The 21647-nt window shown below is 46.2% G+C and overlaps 1 protein-coding gene across 2 annotated transcripts; it reads left to right on the forward strand.

Moving 5' to 3' along the window:
* The first annotated feature begins 45 nt into the window (after positions 1–45).
* nckap5l (NCK-associated protein 5-like) lies at positions 46–21524 on the forward strand. 2 transcript variants are annotated; one of them, XM_020051647.3, is made up of 13 exons: positions 46–193; positions 9320–9421; positions 12804–12938; positions 13037–13144; positions 13254–13373; positions 13787–13885; positions 14511–17105; positions 17269–17681; positions 17808–17946; positions 18080–18155; positions 18276–18563; positions 18686–18834; positions 19223–21524. In XM_020051647.3, exons 3-13 carry the CDS (start codon positions 12804–12806, stop codon positions 19484–19486), a joined length of 4386 nt encoding a protein of 1461 aa, XP_019907206.3. In that variant the 5' UTR covers positions 46–193; positions 9320–9421; the 3' UTR covers positions 19487–21524. The 2 variants fall into 2 exon arrangements, with proteins under 2 accessions (XP_019907206.3, XP_010873519.5); XM_010875217.5 differs by lacking the exon at positions 46–193 and adding an exon at positions 6278–6681.
* Positions 21525–21647: the final 123 nt, after the last annotated feature.

A 21647-nucleotide genomic window follows, 5' to 3' on the forward strand; every position in this document is an offset into this window, starting at 1 on the left:
GAGGCGGATAATACAATTTCATTCGATGACATCACTTTTCCTACCCAGTCCGAGACGCGAAACGCTGCTACCTAATCGAAAGGCAGACTGGAAAAGAGACCAACCCAAGACTGGTTCTCGTATAAAGTAGCCTTTGGGGAAGAATGTATCACTGAACGATCAGTTTTAACCGGTAACCTAATCTACAAATGAGGTGAGTTTCACTGTAAATTACCTACATGTTACTGAGAACTCGCGCGTGTGTTGTTGCACCAAGCGAAAAGGGATCCGCGGTTACCGAACTGCAATGTGATTAGTGCACAAGCTCGTTCAAGATGTATTCGCTTCTTTTAAAAATGGACCGTAAGAAAATATACAATGCAAAACGCAAGCTGTGTCTGGTCGTGGGCCGATCTTTGTCGCTCTATGAGAAAAAATAATATCGGAAATATGTGCAGTCGACCATCAAATAGGTTACATTTCCAAAAGCAATATACAGTACTGTTTGTGCCTTTCTTAATGCGTGCGTGTGGGGTTTCAAGCATGCGTGTCAGTGGGGTCAAGTCATTTGTCCTGCAAATTAGTTTCTGGCATAATTTTACCTTTGGCTTAACATCACTGGCACATCATGTTGATTATGGGAAAGCCATGGGAAACTCGACGATTTTAGTGTAGTTTGGAAGGTTGGTTTTTGGACTATTAAGCATAGATGCCAAAATGACATCACGAACTTGCAACATGAACAGCAGTGACTAATTCAAGTGTAATGGCTGGTCTAATTCTTCACAGATGTTTTGCACGCCTTTTGTGTCCCACATGTCTATGAAATACAGATTATATAGGGCCTACGTTGTGTGAAGAGGAATCATTATCCTGCTGACATTTAAGAATGGTTTACAAACCTAAAACATGATATTTCATCAACTGTAAGAAACATTTATTCTACCTCCCTTATTTGCCACAATACTTTAAATACATGCAAATAATGTTCAGTTTTATTATGGAACTTGATTGATCATGTTTATTTGGCCTTTGGTCTTCATGCTTGGACTAATTCCTTCTGATCTGACAGAATCATGCTGACATTGGAAAATCAATACAATGTCCAAATTCTTACAGAAGACATCAGCCCAAAACAAGATCTAGACAATCTGTCTAGACACAATGTTTTACATTTCCTTGGGCTACTGCATGGCGTAGACCTAATTAGCTTCTGTTGAGATTAGAACCTCTTTTAAGTCAAGGTCATTAATTCCCTAGACGATCGTGGTTGTGTTGACAGATCACTGCTCTAGTGTAAGCAATTAGAGCAGTGATAAGATGTCTGTTGTGTCTGCACAGGGCCTTGCATTGAGACATTTCCACAGGGCCATTATTGAATGCAGTCCACTGACAGCGCGCGCAGACAGGTCGGAATTTCACTACTAGGCCAAAAACGGCCTATCTCTCTTAAACGTGTAGCTTCCCCTCTGTGTACATGTATTACCCACATCCTTTGAAGGTGTGCTAGGCAGGGCTCCCCCTCTCCTCTGATATCAGTTTTCCCCTCTATCGCCCTCTGCAACCCCGCCGTCTGCTGTGAGCAGGTAGTTACCATGGTTATGCAGCCGAGGCGCTTCGAGAGCAGCGTCACATTAGCATGTAGAAATATTCTGCAATTACACCGTGGAGCTTGAGCTGTATGACGGAGCTCACAGCTGGAGGCGGGCGGGAGTTCTTCTTGAGGCAACATCGCTGTTTTCACACACACCGCAGATATTTGGATGAAAGACAATTACCCTCGTCTGCAACGTTTCCCCCCTCGGCGCCTTTTTTTTTTTTTTTTTTTTACAACAGAACAACATCCAAACGACTGATTTAGACGTGTGTGCCAATGTTTTTCGTTTGTTGACACTGAAATGCCACCACCTAGTGTAATGCCTGAAAAGCATCGGTTACTACTTCAGGCTTCCGTGCTGATATTAGGCTAGCTGTTCGTGGCCTTCAGATTGCGGGTCTACATAGGACAAAAACAAAGAGAGAAGCAAGGTTCTGCTCGGTGCCAATGGTTATGGACAGCCTTGATCTGTTGAGAAAGCGTTAATCGTTTAAGTCATTATCCATTCATATGAAATACAGTTGCAGTGTTTAAGTCCTTTTTGGGGAAAATGTAAGTCATCTAAACGACCTCGATGCATGCAGTAAACAGCATACTTAGTACATTTCTGGAACAACTAAGGGTTTTTAATTGTGATGAAAAAATACCCTATGCACATGCGCGGACACTGCGTGACTTTATGAGAGCAAGTCTTGCGTCTCTCTCACCTGTAACTGCGGTGCTGCTTGTGGCATCGTCATTTAACTAAATCTACCTTTGCCTCTTCCGCTTATATTTTTCTCCTTTACATAAACTTATTTGTGTAGTAAAACATTATCAGTCTGTTAGGTCTTGGTTAGGCCTGAATGGCTGCAATTAATTAACGTCTAGTAGACTGATACTTGTTTGAAAACCCGCCTTAAAGTGGAATCTGCAATCACACAAACATTGCAGTTGGTAAATTACTTTTGCAGAGCAGCTGTAACAAACATCCAATTCATTGCCTGAGCTAAGGGAAATATGCCTTGGAATGTAGCTGCTTTAATCAGTTCAAGCCAACCAGTTCAGTAGCACGCTTCCTGTTTGGCCAGTGAGAGGATAAATGGTTGGTCGTGATTGTGAGAATGGTTAGCTCCTGGTTACATTTAGCATTTTGACAAATCCCAAATCCAACAAATCTGTTGTCTTGGCTATTTTATTGTATATCCAGCTTATACACAGTATCGCTTTTAGGATGCTAACAGTGTTGAACATTGCAAATAAGCCAAATCTATTTGTGTGTTCTGTTTTTTGTTTATTGTATATTCCCTTGTAAATCTTTTTTTTTTGTCATTGTTATGAGAATTGGTTGTTAACTATTGGTTAAAATAACGGTTAAAAAAAACTGCTTAAAACCTGCATGTATAATGAGTAAATGTAGAATTCCCACAAGCAGCTTAGTAAGGATTTGCCTTTTGCTGGTATGTTCAAAATTCAGTCTATTCTACTTAAAACCATCAATCTGGTATTTTGATTCGCTGGCAAAATCTGGAGGTACTTTTCGACACCAAGAAGAGTAGCTGCTGCCTTGACAAATTCTAATGGGGTTCTAAATAAAATAAATATATTGGCCATGTCATGTGTCATGCTGTTTAGTGTGTAGCTAGCTTCTTCTGGCATGTTTGCATTTTTTTTTTTTTTTAAATGAAGGAAAGATGGCTATTCATTGGAAACCACTTTCCAACCATATAGTAGCCATTCCATAACTTCAATTATATATATTTTACTCTATGAATAAGTATTTCTAGGTCTGGCACAACAAGAACTAAGGATGTGGATGTTGGGATGTGAGAACATTCTTGGCTCAGCTAAGCTGGTTCTGTGGGCGTCCGTTCAGACCAAATAGCACCCTGTTCCCAACCAAGCTGACTACTTTTGACTAGAGCCCCATGGACCTTGGTCAAAGTGGTGTGCTGTACAGGCAATAGGCTGCATTTTGGAAAGCGATCACGCTGGTGTCCAGATGTTAGTGGCTGACCGTGTCCCTGCCCAGAATATGTTAATGGTCTCTTTGCCTCTCTGTCCCTGTTCCACACACTGCTTCCCTACTGTATATTCACATATTTGGGGCCACTTTCAGTATGCCAGGATTATGGAACACTGCATGGTCCAGTACATACAACACTGAGGAAAACCTGAAGCTGTTGAAACCATAAAAGAATACTTGGAAATGTACTACTCTTTTCATGTTGTCATGTTTTAAGTACATTCATAGAATGTTTTACCTGAAAATAATGTATACGGGTCAGTTTTGGAATGTGTAGATTCTCTCCATTACAAAGAAGTTATACTAGGCTGATCCTTTCACGCTCTCAAATGGAAAGGAAATGTCTGTTCACACTCCACAAATAAGCATATTTAAAATCAGCCACACAGACGCTACAGTACTTGTTGGTAATGTCTCTGGAATGAATACTTTGATTCCTGACTTCATGATTCGCCCTGCGTTGTGTCATGTCTTAGCAGCTTCATACAAATTACCATAGAGGCCACCATTCCCATTTTATAGCCCCAGCTGTGAACCCACCCTGCCCATCTCTCAACTCCCAGGAGGGAGGGAGAAGGAGGGGGAGGGAGATGCTGTGTGAAACTCCAAGCAGAGGCCGGCAGTGTCACATTTCTAATAGGTGGATTAGCTCCACCTCAAATGGAGCTGGGCACATTACAGGCCATTAAACTGTCTTCCTCTCAATAGGGTTTTTTACCCCAGCAGTCTGATTTACAGCCCTAATTCTCAAGCCCCTTTGGCAGCAGTGAGGTTTGCTTTGCACACTAACCAACCAACCAACCGACCGTTCAAAGAGAACGAAAAAATTTTTTTCTAGATTGACCATCTGTCAGTGCATAGTTGGACATTGTTTTGAACATGTTAGCCTAGTGAAAAACCCTGGCCAGCCGCATAAGACCAGGGATATATTCATTTTCACTTGGGATGTGGAAGTTGGATGCTGTTAGTGTGTTTTGGGGTTTAATAGAAATGGGCGGAGAAAGATGTTTTTCAACCCAATTTCCTTGTGCTTTAGTCAGATGTCCTGCTTTGTCTTTGTGGGGGTCAGCGTGTCATCAGCTGGTGACTCTGAATCTGAGCGGTATAGGCTCTAAAACGCCGTCACATTCATGTTAGGTATTCTATTTGTGGGTCGTGATCCTCAAAAGTGAATGTGGATCTTAAGGGTGACAAAAGACCTTTTATGTGAAGGCTTGTTTTCTTTCCCTCTACGATAGCTCCAGGGTACCATGTGATTCAGCCACCCATTCAGGTCTGACCAGGTCATCTGACCGTCTTCGATTGGTCTCAATGTTCAATTCAGATCATCCGTCCCAAAGAGACAAATGACCATTAATGTCTGAGATATCAGGCACTCGCTCACTCCCAAATTACAGTGATTTCTATAGAGTACATAGTGATCAAATGTAATGCACTGTATAGGGAATATAGTTCGATTTGGGATGCAATGTGGTCTCCAGTTTATTCTTGTTTCCAACCACTAGGTGGACAGACAGAGCTCTCTGTGTCTGGTGTCTCTGCATTGATTCACTTTGGTAGCAGGAAGGACAATACACCTTTACTAAGTGCCATTTTAGATTTAGGTATGGCGGAGTGCTGTTTGTTTTGGATATAGGTATGGTAGGGTGTTGTTTATTTTAGATATAGGTATGGTAGAGTGCTGTTTGTTTAAGATATAGGTGTGGTACAGTGCTGTTTATTTAAGATATAGGTATGGTAGAGTGCTGTTTGTTTAAGATATAGGTATGAGAGAATGCTGTTTGTTTTAGATTTAGGTATGAGAGAATGCTGTTTGTTTTAGATTTAGGTATGAGAGAGTGCTGTTTGTTTTAGATTTAGGTATGTTAGAGTGCTGTTTGTTTAAGATATAGGTATGGTAGAGTGCTGTTTGTTTAAGATATAGGTATGGTAGAGTGCTGTTTGTTTAAGATATAGGTATGGTAGAGTGCTGTCTGTTTTAGATTTAGGTATGAGAGAGTGGTGTTTGTTTTAGATTTAGGCATGGGAGAGAGAGGTTGTCTCTCTATCTCTCTCTTTCACTCACAATCAGTGACATTCTGAAAATAACCCCATGGCTTTTTATCTACAGTTCTGGAAGTCTTGACTGGAATCAAGTACATTCATGTCAAGCTTCACTGTCAAATAAATTAGGGTCAGTGAATATAAGTAATATGTGATATTTAGTAGAAGAACTAAAAAGTAATTGTTTAGGTCTACTAGTATTAGGAATTTGTTAATGGTAAAAATTGGTAGAATCATGGCACTTCACAAATGAAAAATGTTATTACACAGCATTCTGAATATTAAAGTTACTTTGCTGATGTATTGATTGTTTATGTGTGGCTAGTCAGTTATTCATTGGTGTCTTTCCCTCTTTTGCATAGTCAAGGTCATGGGTGAGTCAATCCTCTCATTAGTGGTCTGATTCTGTGTGAAAATCCTCTTAGCACAGGACCCATGTTCTTTATTCAAGCGGCTGAATAGCCTTGGCTCAATAACTCCATTACCAAACCAGCCGGTTGGCTGGTGGATATCCTCTCTGTGTCCACTGGTCCTCGCCATTGTCCAGTTTTTCTTTTTCAAAAAACCTCTCGTTCTTCTCTGTTTCTTTCTCCTTTTTTGGCCTGGCCTGACCGGCAGCTGCGTGGTTAATGTTGAGCATCAGCAGAGGCAGTAGTTACAGGAGGAGGAGGGGAGAACCCAGGAGGAGGGGAGAACCCAGGAGGAGGGAGGATAGAGGTGGGGGCTGGTCCACAGCTGTTGTAATAGGCCGGGTCTGTTGGGGTAGGACGCCTGCCTCCACACTCGCCCTGGAACAATGGGAGACATGACAGCCACTGCAGGCAGACAGCACAGGGCCGACAGAGAGAGATACACACAATGCCCGAGCCCAAGGAAGGGCCCGCTCTGATCGCAGTGTAGAGGACACACTTCCTCAGTACCCAGGATATCACCTTGTGGAGGAATACAGCTTTTTTCCCCCCCCAACTGGAAATGACTAATGCTACATTGTGGGGTGGGTTTCTTTAGATTGAATCTCTCCCGGATGCTCTGAGCGGATGCTAGGATACCAACCAAGGTGAGACTGGGTGGGCATTTTAGAAGAAGCAGATTGAAAAAGGGAATATGTAGAGTGGAGATAAAACAACATGAAGTCAATGATAATGTGGTCTAGACTATTTGGCTGTTTCGTTCTGGTATAGGTACGATTAGATTTCACCGACAGACTGATTGTGTAGGAATGAGATGTAGACTAGCAGTGACAGTTGAGGTGACAGGACCATAACATATAATGTATTAGCTGTAGCGACTGAGAGGACGGATGGAAGCAGATGGGAAGCATAGATAAGGTCTGTGTTTGCTGACACACGACATAGCCACTGTTATTATACTGGTGGAGCAGGTTAGAAATGGGACCAACCCGTCATGAAGGCATTTCAGTGTGCTTGACTTAGTGCCTTTTGTCAGTTATTGTAGTGGTGGTGGTGGGTGGGTGTGTGAGCATCTTGATTGTTCAACGCACCCAGTTACTACAAAAACCTTCCTAGTTTTCCTGTTTTGGGATTGGCAGCCCCGTAATGTAGTTCCTATAGGAAGGATGAAGGGTGGGGTTTTGGGGGGTTGCCTGGCGAAGATGGAGAAAGATCCCAGAGAGGCCTGCACCATTCTGTTTCATTAGTCTCAGACATGGCATCGATCCAGCCTCTGGGTTCTTTTGGGAATCGTCCCTCCTCTCCTCTGCCATCCCCTCCCCCAATCTGCTATTTCCCTCAACCCCTCTTTTTCTCCCCTCAGAAAATGTTTAGTTTTTTGGGAATCAGTCGCGCTTTGATTTCAGGCAAGCCAATCTGAAGCTATAGTAACGGTGTTCATTCATATTTGTTCTTTCTAACGTTCGCTCTAATTGGTCAGGTCTTCTATGTGGTTTTGTTGTTTACCTGTCCTTGTTGGCTCACATTGTTAGTGTCGGGCGAGAGATCTTCGATTTGTCCCATATCCAGATTAACAGATGGGTAGGGTGCTGTTTGATATAACCTGAGACAGCCCCCGCTGAGCTTGGCGGCAGCCAAATCCCCGAGTGTGTGACTGACATGATTTAAGGAGCTTGAAGGCTTTTGGCTCTGCTGAGTTGTCTTTGATTTATGCTGTAGCCTTGCCCTCATTCCATGAATATAGAGTTCAGTCTACTACAGGGCTCAATCCTGGAAGCGTGCATCTCCCCAGATCCTGCCACTTTGAACTCTGAGCTCCATTCCGATGACCTCACACACACACACAGAATGATATCAGTGTCGATGTTGCCAACCGTGGCCGCAGGCAAAACACATTCTCAAGACAATAACTGGTCATTCTCATTTGTGCTCCATTGGTTGTGATCAAATGGCGTTCAACCGAAACCACAATGTACCAAGGGCAAAAAACGAATTGTTGCGGTATTACGTGCTCTCGTATTTCTTGTACATCTCTTAGGTGTAGGATCAAGGGTGTTCACCCATCATGCCGTTATGATGAGTGGGTCATAACAACAATCTGTTGACATTGTTTTCCGTCCCCACGGCGACAGATATGTGGCACACGGAGCAGGTGTGCTCCTCCGACAGACGTGCACAGCGCTCCGCCCTGGTTGATCTGAAGCTGAAAACCCAGAGTGGAAAAGGCAGATGCTAAATACCGCTAAGCCCATTTGAAGTCGACAAGATCTAAAGGGATCAGCTCTGTTTCCCCGTGGGCTGCTCGGGAGTGAAAAGTTAATGCTGTGGCTCTGTCTCAACTCATCTGGTCTGAGGCAACGCAGTCAGACTACGAGGCCGCCGGAGTCTGAAGCCGATGACAGTGTCGAAGCATCCTCCCATTCAGCTAGCTACGGTACGAGGCCGGCGCTGTATCAGCCCTGCTCCATATACACGGCATATGGGCCCCAGTAGGAAGTCGTCCATTACGTAAGGAAAGGGGCGCCTACGGCAGTGATCACCTGGGTGTGCTTCCATTGAGCCGTGAGGGCCAAGTCTGGTGAAAACAGCATAATTACCAATGGAAGTACTGTAATGGGAAATCCCAGATTACAGGCTCGGCTTTGTGGATGCCCAATGCAGAGACTGTTATACGTCGTGTCTGAATGTCTTGGCATTTTCCCTGGGACCTGAAGGGGACCTCTCACATGCTACCGGGTCTCCGTGCTGAATTATTCAATCGTCTTTTTCTTTCGTAACACTTTACAGTGTCTCAACCCGGCAGAGGAAAGGGGATTGCGGTTTTGGCGCTGTAACCTTTCAGCTTCCTATTCACTTTGAAAGGATATTGTGTCAGCACCAGGCTAAGGTTTGATGGTGAATGGTGAAACGACATTGGTGGCCCATTGCTGATCTAGGATCCATGCTATCTGCTTTATTATAATTCAAAGGGCAGAACTGAAGCTATGTCAACAGTCTACGTGCTTAATGAATATGGATCCTGATAGTGACGTTATATTGCTCTAAAGTCCAGACATGCTGAAACCACTTCAAAGCTTCTCTTTGGGGATGAATGGTTTTTTTATATTTTCTGTCCATCTGGGTAAAACCAACGTTGCAAGAAAAATGTGACCTTAATGTCATGGACTGTATAAAAATACTGCATGATGTCAGCAAACCTGAATACTGTAGCTGGTGGAAAAGGAGCTACGAGAGAAAGGAGTAGTGGATGATAATAACAAGATGTGTCATTTTGTTCTTCCTCAGCTCCTTGGCTCTGACGTTGGGAGAAGAAAGAGAGAGGTGGCTTACACGCACAGAGCTACTGTAGGACGGAGAGCCCTGCTCTAAGGAGAGCTGACATCACAGGTGAGTGTCAATTCTAGAAGACTATTCTAGTGGATTGTTCTGTGTTCTTTGTTGATGTTCCACCAATGAGATCTGACCTACCTAGCTATACGTAGCTTCTGGCTGGATAACACCTTTAGGAGATACCCTGCTCGGGTTTTTGTTTCTGCTATATGACACATTTGTTTAGGTCTAGGGTATAGTGTTACGTGTTTTTGTCTCCTTGTAAAAGTATCAAAAATGTCCTCAAGCATACATTTCTAAAGTAGGTGTACATTTTACTGCTGTTTTAGAGTAAACAAAAGGGTTATGCATTCCAGCACAGAGATTATGTGATATATGGGTACTTTGTTCTCTGACTGTACCTTTAGTAGCTTTGAAACTGTCTGCCATTACATTTTTTTGACAACATTCTTTGTGTGGAATTACTTGAGGAAAGGGCAGTGGCAGTATCTTTTTGAAAGAGCAGTGCTACCCAGAAAGTAGTCTTTACCTCAGGTTTGGAGATTTGGGGGGTACAGCAGTTGAAGTTGGCGTGAAATGGTCTTTGCTATTTAGAGGTTGCTGTTTTTTAGATTATTTTTGAGAATGCTGACCAGAGGACATTTGTCTATGGCTTGACCAAACAAAAACAACAGATGTTGAAGATCTTCAGAAGAGCACAATCCTTTACTGCAAACAACAAAGCTATACAGTACAAAAGTGCTACAATGCAAGTACAGATTAACCTTGCATTTTAAACAGCAATAGTTCATCGAGCGTTTCTCATTTAGGAGTAATCATCATCATCATCCAGACTGAAGGACTCCCGGTCATCTACATTCCATTTGACTTTTCAGTCATTTAACACAGACTCTTATGCAGAGAGGCCTACAGTTAGTGCACTCATCTCCAGATACCTAGGGTAGAAAACTACAACAAGCCAGTGATAGGAATGACATTTGACTCAGTTACAGTTAGTGCACTCATCAGTACTCTGCTCTACACCACGGTCCGATAATCATGACCCAAGAAGACCGTTATCGACATGAGAGACACTGTCATCACAATGTATTTCTCCTTCACAGAACAAAACCAAATAAAACAATAAAAGAAAGACACAAAGGTCATTTCCTGAATAAGCTAATGGGGCTTGGGACAAATGACTTTATAGAAATCCTTATGAACTGCGGGCTTCCTGATCCACCTCCCTGTCCGTCAACATAGTGATCAGCCACTAAAGGGATGAGTCTCATACCAGCCTATTTCTGTAGCGGGGCATGTCTCTCTCCTCTCCTCCTCTCTCCCTGTTTCTCTCTTATTCCCTCCCTCCCCTGCTCTCTGCCTCCCTTCCCTCTCCCTCCCTGGCACGGCAGTCTCTGGGCAGACCCGGCAGATCTGTCCTCCCTGTGAATGGTCCTCTGTTTTGGGCGTGCTGAGGCACCCGCCATCACCGCCACAATGACTCTGCAGTCCTTTGGCATGCCATACTGTATGCTCTCTGTGACCACCGCCGTTCTGTGACCACCGCCGTTCACTGTGACCACCGCCGTTCACTGTGACCACCGCCGTTCACTGTGACCACCGCCGTTCACTGTGACCACCGCCGTTCTGTGACCACCGCCGTTCTGTGACCACCGCCGTTCACTGTGACCACCGCCGTTCACTGTGACCACCGCCGTTCTGTGACCACCGCCGTTCACTGTGACCACCGCCGTTCACTGTGACCACCGCCGTTCTGTGACCACCGCCGCTCTGTGACCACCGCCGTTCTGTGACCACCGCCGTTCACTGTGACCACCGCCGTTCACTGTGACCACCGCCGTTCAGTGACCACCGCCGTTCAGTGACCACTACTGTTCTGTGACCACCGCCGTTCACTGTGACCACCGCCGTTCACTGTGACCACCGCCGTTCACTGTGACCACCGCCGTTCTGTGACCACCGCCGTTCTGTGACCACTACTGTTCTGTGACCACCGCCGTTCACTGTGATCCCTGTCTAGAATTATCCGACGTGTGGATCAATGTATGTAATCAATAAATCGTCTGTCAGTTGAATTGGGTGGGTCGGGGGAAGGATGGAAAGAGGGTGAGGGCGTGAGGGGGACATTGATCCAGCTGCAGGCGATTGACACGTTGTGTTAGAATCTCCGGATATGTGTAGGCATCTCAGGCATTCTGTTGTTTTTCTCCGTAGCTCAAGGTTCCGCCCCTACAGAGCCCAGTACCTAGCAACAGCAGAACTCGTCCATGTTATATTTAGTCTCACTTTTGTATTTGTTCAGTGTAGACTTTGCATGGAGTTCCATTCGTGAATGTTCCAAAACACAGCTCCATGTGACCCGCCGGGCCTGGAGCTGTAATGTGCATTAGGTGGAGAATAGCTGGTATTTATAACTCCTTTAAAACCCCTCCTTAAGGCCCTGGCAGTGGTCAAGGTTAAACATGGCGCTAATATCTAGTGCTCGCTTCTGCCTGTGTTGGATAAGAGACATTGATTCAGCCTTCCATTACTGGCACGGCTGGCCCCTGGTCCTTAGACGATTACAGCTCAATACACCAGTTTAGACAGGGCAGTGGAGACGTCAGCAGGGCTGTGGGGTTGAGGATGGGCCGGTAATATTAGGCCTATTCAATACAGTGTCTGGGGAGTTGAGGTTCTTGTAAACGCATCCAAGCCCTCCTCTCAGAGACTGGGCATGATCCACTGGGTTCGGTGGCGAGACAATTAATACTTGAGTGGATGGCCGGGGCGTGGGGGGGTACTACTTGTGTATGACTAAAACATAGTAATTCCAAACCGTGCATACATTTGTATTAAATGCCGTCGTGCGCTGCCAGCCAAAGACCTGGACTCATCCCTACTGTATGTTAGTGTTGCCTCGTCTCTGGTTTTCGTTAACTGACCTGTCCAGCAGTGTCTGCTTAGCCCTTGTTTAACGTGTTGACTTGGTAGGATTTCAGTAATGGAGTTACGTCTGTCTTATCCCTGACACCCTTTAATGCTCCTGAGAAATGGAGAGGGTACAACTTGCGACCTTATCCTTTCCTTACCCCTGCCACGTAACCCCAACACTGGCACTCCTGCAATGGGCCTAGAATCTGCTCCAGTGCCAGGACAACAGACAGTCAATATTCTATAGATTACTAAAGCCAGATTGGAAGAAAAGTGTTACGTCTCGTCAAGAACATGATACTAAAGGGACTGACAGTTCCATTCGCAGACGAGGATATTCTGATATTGTGTAAATGGTCGTTTTTCTCCCCCTGAAATAAGGCTGGGATGTCTCCTATGGAATTGTACAGCTAGGTGTCTATAGACATGTCTCAAGTCCGGGGTAGACCTGTGTTTGTGGCGCATTCTTGTTTTGTGAGTAAAGCTTGACACGGGTAACATTATCAAACTCCTCCTTGGTTTCAAGATGAGAACGATGTCCGATGAGACAGAACCAAGGATTTGTGATGACGACCTGGAGTCAGAAGAAGGGGAGGTCGAAGACTATCTGGAGGATGAAGAGCACAGTAGAGAACTAATGGACCGACTGAAAGAACTGGAGGTAAGTCCACCAACACCGTGATCTGAATATTTTAATTTGAAAAATCATGAAAGATATTTTCCATTGAACATTCACTATTGTGAATGTTCTGTTAACAGGCCGAAAACTCAGCTCTTGTGTTGGCCAATGAAAGTCAAAGAGAGGCATATGAGCGATGTCTAGATGAGGTGGCCAATCACGTCGTCCAAGCCCTGCTCAACCAAAAGGTCATTCACCACACACTGACAAAACACACTTTGAATGAAAAGCAGTCATGTAATTGTCGTGGTGGCTGACCAACAGTTCTGATTTACATTTTGTGTCCTGTCTGTGCAGGATCTGCGAGAAGAGTGTATCAAGCTGAAGATGCATGTCTTTGACCTGGAAAGACAGAACAGAGTACTGTGTGAACTCTTTCAACAGAAACTACCCAATCAGTCTAGTTTTCACGAACAGGTAAAAAGCAGCATGACAGTTTGCTCCAAGACATGGCTTTACACCCATATGGCATTCAAGACCAAATGAGATAATGTATATCTGAATACAGTAGAATATTTATATATATTTTATATATATTTGGAAATGCACAGTAGTTTATTTGAAAATACTCACTATACTTCACTACTGTGCATTTATTTAAAAACACTTTAAATAATATGCTATACTTTAAAATAAATCAGATGTAGTTGAGTTGGGCAACATTGTGGAAATTAAACATAATATATATTTAAATTCTTGAAGTAATGAACACTTCTATACATAGGTATTGTGTGTGAACCTTGGCCGGCTTAAGGTTCTTGTAATGTACATTTCTATAACAAGGCTGTGCTTTAAGTGTTGTCATCATTGCTTTGAATCTCGTGTTTCAGGTTCAGCCCGGACCACTCCCTGTTTACAGTACACAGCTGCTGCACAATGTCCCCGAAAAGCAGGTGGGCTCACAGTCTCAGAGTGAAGCACAAGCCAAGGTGAGAACAAGGCAGTGAGACATGTCTGTACACTCCTATGGAGTCCAGAACTGTTGGGTTACACTGTGACATTTGCTGGGGTCAAAAGTTAATGTGCAGATTCAATTAATTTCCTTTAACTTTTGTATTTAAAGACAATTTAAGTTTTTTGTAACATGGTTCCTCAGGTATATTTAGATTAGATTTAGTTAGATATAAATTTATATAGTGGGGACATATGTGCCTGTTTGTTTTTTAGATGTCAAATAACCAGTAATATTGAACCAAATATATATTTGATTTAAGACTTTTTTGTAAAACCCTCCCATTACTCCCATACATTTTCAGCTAGTGGAGGCTAAAATTAGCTGATGTTTGCAATGGCTTTTTAAAAGAAATATAACCATAGATTACAGTTTCTCTTTGCCCATTTACTATTTTCAGGGTAAGAAACCATCTAACATTAAGTTGTAAAAAAAATCAAAGGATCCTTTTAATGTTTAGAAAAGAAATACCAAATATTTCTTAAACTTAGTCCCCCTTTATGGATGTTATGCAAACCAATATTTTCCTTCAGTTCGTCTGCAGGCTCTAACTGAAGTTTTACATTGAATGAGTGGTGTGAATATTTTCTCACTCTCCAAAGGGCAACGGTTTCCATCGCACACTGCCACAGCCCCCAGCTACTCCTCCCAGAGGCCCAGCCGCCACCATGGAAGCCCTGTCTCCGTTCTTCAAAAAGAAAGCACACATCCTGGAGGTCCTCCGCAAGATGGAGGAGACAGACCCCCTCAAATTTCGCCCCTCGGCAGGGGGCCTCTCCTTCTGTGACTACGGCCAGGTGCTGATGTCTACGGAGGCCGTCCTGGCGGCCGGAGACCTCTGTAAGAAACACCAGACGCGCTGCCGCTGCTCCTGTTCGGACTCTGATAGCGCGCCGGCGCCACAGCAGCACATGAACGGGGATGGGCAGTTATGTCCCGGTCACTGCAGGAAGAGCACGGACACGGCGGCCAAGTGTCAGCACGTTTGCGGCGGCGTTGCGAAGCCCGACCCCAACCACGTGGAAGCTGCGCCGTCCGCAGCCGCGGTCACCGAGCCCCGCGCTCGGAGTGCATCGGCAGAGAAGCGGCACCAGCAAGCGACGGATCCTGACTCCTACTCATCGGTTGCAGGTGTAGATCGTCCTAATCTGGCCAGCCGGTGCTCAGACGCCGGATTAAAAACAGGGCAGCTGCAGGAGGGCGAAGAGGAGAGCAGTCTTAAAGACCGACCAGATGTGGACACCAGTTTGTTCACCTCCCAGCTGCCTGTCCCTGGAGCCAAGGACCCACCGACAGCATACTGTGAGCTGGAAACCAATGGCTTCCTCCTCTCCTCCAATGACAGTGATAATGTACTCAGCGACGTAGTCATCCCAGAGAAGGACAGTGGCCCGGCAGAGGAGGGGGCTCTCTCGGGCGGAGCCAACGAGGCCCGTAACCCCGTCCCTTCATCCTGTCTCAGCGACGTCAAAGCCGCCGCCATCAGTTCACCGTCCAAGATCCTCAAGTTCCTGAAGATCCCCGCCATGGCAGAGAGGAGCCAGGCGGGGGTCAGCCCCGTCCGCCTGAGCCCCCAGCTCACGCGCACCTCCAAGATCCCCTGTCGCACCAACAACTACGAGGTGTACCACTCCCCCGTCCCCTCCCGCAGGGCCACCACCACAGAGAGGACCAGGCACCCTCCCCCACCGCCCGTCAGGTCCGAGTCCTACCCGGCCACCACGCACCCAGCCTCGGCCCCGACCTCCCCTCCCCAGCCCGAGGACGCCTGCTCCCCTCCAGCCAAGGAGGTGAGCTACAGCAGCCTCTCTCCTCCCGAGGCTGGCCCTGGTGGTACCAAGCCGGGCCCTGGCTCTTCGCACAAACCCAGGGCCTCTTCACAGAAGGTGCCGTACTACGAGAATGTGTCAGAACTGTCCACTTCTGCTCGGCTAGAAGAGTCCAAGGTCTCTGAGATCGTGGATATAGCACCTTCACTGCTACAAAAAGAGAATGTCGTGTGTCTTCAGCAGCAGCAGTTCTCCCCCGCCTCTGACTCCTCTTCATCTTCCTCCTCGTCGTCCTCCTCGTCCTCGTCTGATCAGGAGGTGAACACCGACAGCCCAGTCTGGCAGGGCCACAACAGTCTGCCCAACCCCTCGGTCCTCAGAGCAGCTCAGTCCCAGAGCCGCCCTGCTCCCTTCGCTGGCATGAAAGACAGAGGATCCCAGGACCAGGATGCCACGGAGAACATCATGCCGAACTTTGACCTGTCCCAGTGCCAGGCTCCAGCTCTCCCAGCCAAAAGACACGATCCCTCCTCTATTCCCAAGAGGCCTTCTGGTGCAGCGGTTCCCGGGAGACAGCCTGCTGAGTCCAGTCACACATTCAAAGACAGGCTGGCTGCACTTGGCAAGCTGAGGAGCTCAGAGGACCTGCCAGTCAATGTTCTGCTGCCAGGAGACCAGGCTGACCCGCAGACTGACGAGGGGGAGGTCCCTTGTAGCCTTGAAAGGGGTAAGACGGCGGAGGGGCCAGTGGACAGTCATGACAGTCACTCCAAATGTACAGCCCCTTTGGACAGTAAGCCTAAAAGCATTTCCGGTAGCGTGGCTTTGAAGTTCCCCGGTGCCTGTCAGTCCTATGATCCGGCGTCCGCGGTCGCCAAGGCAGAGCTTGAGACGCTCTCGTCCAGAGTGGGCGTGTCTAGGATGGACAGTTCCAAAGGCAAACTGGGACTCCCATCGCCAAACACTGACACTCCCATAGTTTTACGCAACAACGTGAAATACCCAGCTTCCCTTAACCTGTCTCACAGTAAACAACCAGCACCCAGCCTCGCTCACAACACCTGCAGCCCCGGCAAGGTCCCTCCCAAGTCCCCCTCCAAACCCTGTCAGAGCCTGGCTCCCTCGGGCGTCATCCGAAGTGCATCTGGGAAACCCACCCTGGAAGCCCCGGCCTTGGCCCCAAGATACTCCTCCAAGTCAGAGGACAGGAGCAAGCTGAACAAGAGGAGGAACACCAGCGCAGCTTATGGAGACAGCCTCCCGGCCCCCAGGCCAGCGTCAGAACCGCAGCAGGAGGAGAACAAACAGCGTGGAGGGCCCGTCCCAAGCCCCACCCCGGGCCCCACGTCAGCCATAGAGGAGAAGGTGATGAAGGGGATTGAGGAGAACATGCTGAAGCTGGCAGAGCAGGACAGAGACCGAGGACAGGTATACGTGTCCGCTTATCTAACAATGGCACCGTTTATTTTTATTTTTTTATTGTCTTCCTGTTGGAACATTGTGTAGTTAATTGAATATGGCAGGTATAGCTGGTGTCAAATATTTCACAGTGTTTGCTGTAAGCAATTTGATGAATCTAAACTTTGAACAGGTCACAGAGGTCAAACAGAAGGCCTCCAATGGCATTGCCAGCTGGTTTGGCCTGAAAAAGAGCAAACTCCCAGCTCTGAGCCGCAAACCAGACACACCCTCTAAGGTCAAAGAGGAAAAGAAGGGCGGAGAGTGGAGGCTGAATATCCCCTCCAAGATGGCGGGGTCCAAGTCTAAAGGAGAGGGGGTTGGGGTGGAGAGCCTGAACATCTCCATGCTTATGGAGAAGGCCGAGGGTCTGAGGAGAGCCCTGGAGGAGGAGAGGGCCTATGTGAACGGGGTGGGGGGTGTCGGAATGGACCGGTCCGGGAGGGGCCACTCCTGTGAGGTTGTGATGGACCCATCACAGGGCCAGCTGGCTGTGATGTACAGGGGAGCGCGCTCAGACAACTTCATGCAGCAGCTACTGAACAGGTGAGGGACAGAACAGAAGCTGCCGGATTGTGTGTATAATTGGTTGAGATTTGCGTTGATTTGGTGTATTCTGTTGTCTATGACAAAATAACACCAAGCACAATTCTGTGTATTGTGTGACTAAAGGGTGGACGGAAAGGACTTCAGTGGCATCAGTGTGGCTCAGAGACGTCTCTCCTTTGACTGCAAGACCTCGAGACCATTCAGCGGCCACCAGAATGAAGGCATCCTCTGTCACAACACCAGCAGAGACGACGTGCAAAAGGTAGCTGAATTACCATTACCGGCAGTCTTTGCCTTTGTTCTGTTAGTGTCTGTTGATCTTTGTCTTTTAACCTTACCCTGTGTACACATTTTGTGAATGTCTATTTCGAAAACTGCTGTATTCCTTTACTCAGGGTCCAGACCACCTGATCAGCAACGTCCCCTCAGATGAGAATTTAGCTGACCTGGTTCACTCTCAACACTTTGCAGGTAGGAAAACCGCCCCAATGATTCCCTGTCTGCCCAGGACAGCGGCGTGATTTAGCCTGTGAATCCTCTTTCAGCCCTGTGCCCGTAAAGGCATGACAGGCTGTGTCTTCTGTCTCCCAGCCTCTGGCGCATCCACCTACACCCTGGACAGTGGCATCGGAACCTTCCCTTTGCCCGACTACAGCAGCGGTGCGGCCGGGAGGAGCCTGTCTAAGATGAGGGGGACTGACCACGGCTCCTCCGGTTCACCAGGGAGGGCAGGGAGGAAGGCTAGGACTCTGGACCGAGAGGCGACCTCCTTGGAGCAGTGCTTTCAGCCCAACAGAGAGATGACCGGCCCGGTTCTGTACCAGTCTGTACTGGAGGGGAAAGGCACGAACAGACACACGGCTGGGGTCATTCACGAAGGTGCAGTACTGACAGATGTACACCACCATAAATTATGTCAAACCGGTGTTTACCTAATTAATTAATGTAATACTGTAAAACAATACACCCGTATGGACTTTTTTATTTTGTGAACTTTGCAGACAAAGAAGCGTTTGGACCTCACATGCTGTCTCCCCGTTCCAAGACGTGGACATTCCCCAGCCTGAAGACCCCCGCCGGGCCCTCGGAAGTGTACCTCGCCGTGGAGGAGGAAGTGGAGACGGGCCCCTATGGATCCCCGTTCAGAGGGGTGGGTCAGAGACGTGATAATGTCAGACTGAACGCTGAGCGTTGCAAATTAATTCATGATAAGGTAGTACTATCACAATTTGGCCCTTGTCAAATTCGCTCAGATCCTTACGCTTGCCCACTTTTTCCTGCTTGTAACACATCACCTTTGAGGACAGAATGTTCACTTGCCTAATATAGCCCACTCACTGACAGGTGCCATTTTAACGGGATTATCAGTGTTATTCACTTCACCTGTCAGTGGTCACAATGTTATGGCTGATCAATGTAAATAATCACTTCAAATAGTACTACAGTATGAAATGTATCCCATGGATTTGTGTACATTCTGACCTTGTACTATTGATTTCCTCCCTCCGCTCCTGTCCTTCACCACGTCCTCCTCGCAGAAGGCCTGTGGTTCCTCCGGATCACATAACATTGACCCCAGCAGTCTACCGGTGCCGACCCAGACAGGCCTAAGCCGACGGGGGAAGATCCGCGGTACGCCCAGTGCCCCGGAAACGGGCCTCGGCCGGGAGACGGGCCTAGAGCTAGTGAGGGAGAGGCCCGAGGAGGCCCTCTCCCCCAACCGCCCACAGGTCCTGGAGACCCCCGAGTCACTCAGTGACTCTCTCTACGACAGCCTCTCTTCCTGTGGTAGCCAGGGGTGACGGCTGGAGGCAGGAAGGCCGCTGTGCCACAGATCCCAGTCTGGTGCTGACTGACCCGCCCTGGTAGAACAGCGGGATATGGACTGTACTAAGAAAAACCCTTTTCACACTGCCGTGCCAACCCAGACCACAATATATTCAGCTTCAGCTCTGCGTTCAGTACCACTTCAGCTCTGCGTTAATACCACTTTAACCCTGTGTCCAGTACCATCAGTCCAGAACTGCCAGAAGACAAACTCTCCGAACTTGCAACGTGTCCAGTTCCACCTGTCAGTGAATCGCTGACTTCATGGCCGAACAGGACGAAACACGTGAAACTGGAGGAACGTGTGAAAAGGGTACGAACGGTGCTGACCCCCTCTTAGAGGATAAGACGGTGTGTCCCTCTTAAGGCTGTCATGTGTGCTTTCTCACCAGCTATGTTGCAAGGTTAACTGGAAAGACTGACCTCTCCTCAGGTTAACTATGACCCAAAGGATACAGGCTTCACATTGAGGGCTGTATTCAATCCATATTACAGAAGTTCAGCGTTGCAGCGTGATTGAAATTCAACTGCAATTTTCCCACATCAGTAGAGAGTTTGCATTCGCGATAAACACTGCGTGTGTTGGCTCAATCGGAAAAATAAAACTAAAAGTCACAACGATCTGTAACACTTTAACAGGTTTAATCGGGCCCTAACACTGTTTTGTGACAGGAGGGAATAAAACAAATGGAATATAGTGTGCTAACCAAAAAAGTTCATATCATCGCAGTCAATTGTAAAAATACACGGACAAGATGAGATCAAATGTGCTCCAGTCTGTCTGGAAACGTGCAGAAATGTTGTCATATCTTGAAATTCAACACAGGCGTTGTTCTAACCCTGTCCGATCTTACTGTATTTATTAGACAGCAGAGTGCGAGCAGTGACCCCACACCCCCGCAGGTACTCAGTTACCAGGCATCCATCTCTATCCGTTTACACAATAATGTATGGATTCCTTTACATCAAGCTCTTAAAAAAAATGAATGTTTATGTTTGTGGGTTTTTGCTATTGAATGCATACATTACAATTTTGATGTATACAATTATTTGTTAATGTGTTGAGATTTTCTCTGTAGCTGCCAAGAAAGCTTGTCAGAAAACTGTGTTTAGTTTAGCTCACCATTCTTCGTAGGTAATATGCCAGCAATAATATTGTGACAGCAACGTGGCTACATTATTGTCCAAACAATGTATTATTTATGTTAAACCAACTGCACATTTTTTTTTATATAATCTTGTGTAAATTCAGTCACCTGGCTCTGGATGTCAAACAGCCAAAACATCAAGATTCTTTTAAAAATGTTTTTATGATTATTTATTGTTCATGTGTTCTCACTAAAGCACAAATAAATTCAAGAAAATTACACCTTTATACTGAAATGTTTATCTCCAATGAAAACAAAGGAATACTGATCATTTTTACATATTTATTAGAACAAATATCAAATTAGTCATTATAAGAGTATGTTTTTCACAGTACGCAAATTATCAGAAAATGTAGTAAAATATCAACATTTGACAAATATCTTGCATGAGTATGCATTGCCAGTGAATCAATTCTACAGCCTTAACCAGTATGTCTGGAACACAAACTCATCAATCTAACCATAAAGTGCACTTATTGAATCATCATTAAACATCAGTTGAATTACCAAAACAGTACAAAGAGATGGATTACAATGTCATTGTTTTAGGTATGATGAATGGAGAAGGGGATAACGAAAAAACTCAAGGGTAGGTTCTTATAAAGATCTGCCAGATGTATGGATATCTGTTACATCCCTTACATAAACTAAACAGAAATTATTTTGGCCGTGGCAGTGAAAACAAATCAAAATTATACAACTTAAAACAAGAATAAAATGTCCAAATGCTCAACCAGCCTGCTAAAAAGTGCTGCATTTGATTTATGGCACAAAGAACACAATTTTGCTAATATAAGCCTTCCTAGGGCAACCACTCACTCTACAGGACAAGCACATTCACTGCAGCAGCAGCCTAAAACACAACCTTGATCAAAAAAGGGGGGGTGGGGCGGGGGTGAATTTACCTTAAATAAGAGATTAAAAAACCAACAGCATTGCAGACAGAGGCTTGGTTGCTGGTTCTGCTCTTTGTCAGATTTCTTTTTTT

Source organism: Esox lucius, chromosome 12 (assembly GCF_011004845.1).
Source record: "Esox lucius isolate fEsoLuc1 chromosome 12, fEsoLuc1.pri, whole genome shotgun sequence".
NCBI lineage: Eukaryota > Metazoa > Chordata > Actinopteri > Esociformes > Esocidae > Esox > Esox lucius.

Coding starts and splice junctions, on each gene's coding strand:
- nckap5l (XM_020051647.3), top strand. CDS start 12,804: ATGAGAACGATGTCCGATGAGACAGAACCAAGGATTTGTGATGACGAC. Junction 13,145..13,253: donor AAGCCCTGCTCAACCAAAAG/GTCATTCACCAC, acceptor CTGTCTGTGCAG/GATCTGCGAGAAGAGTGTAT. Junction 17,947..18,079: donor GCAGAGACGACGTGCAAAAG/GTAGCTGAATTA, acceptor TCCTTTACTCAG/GGTCCAGACCACCTGATCAG.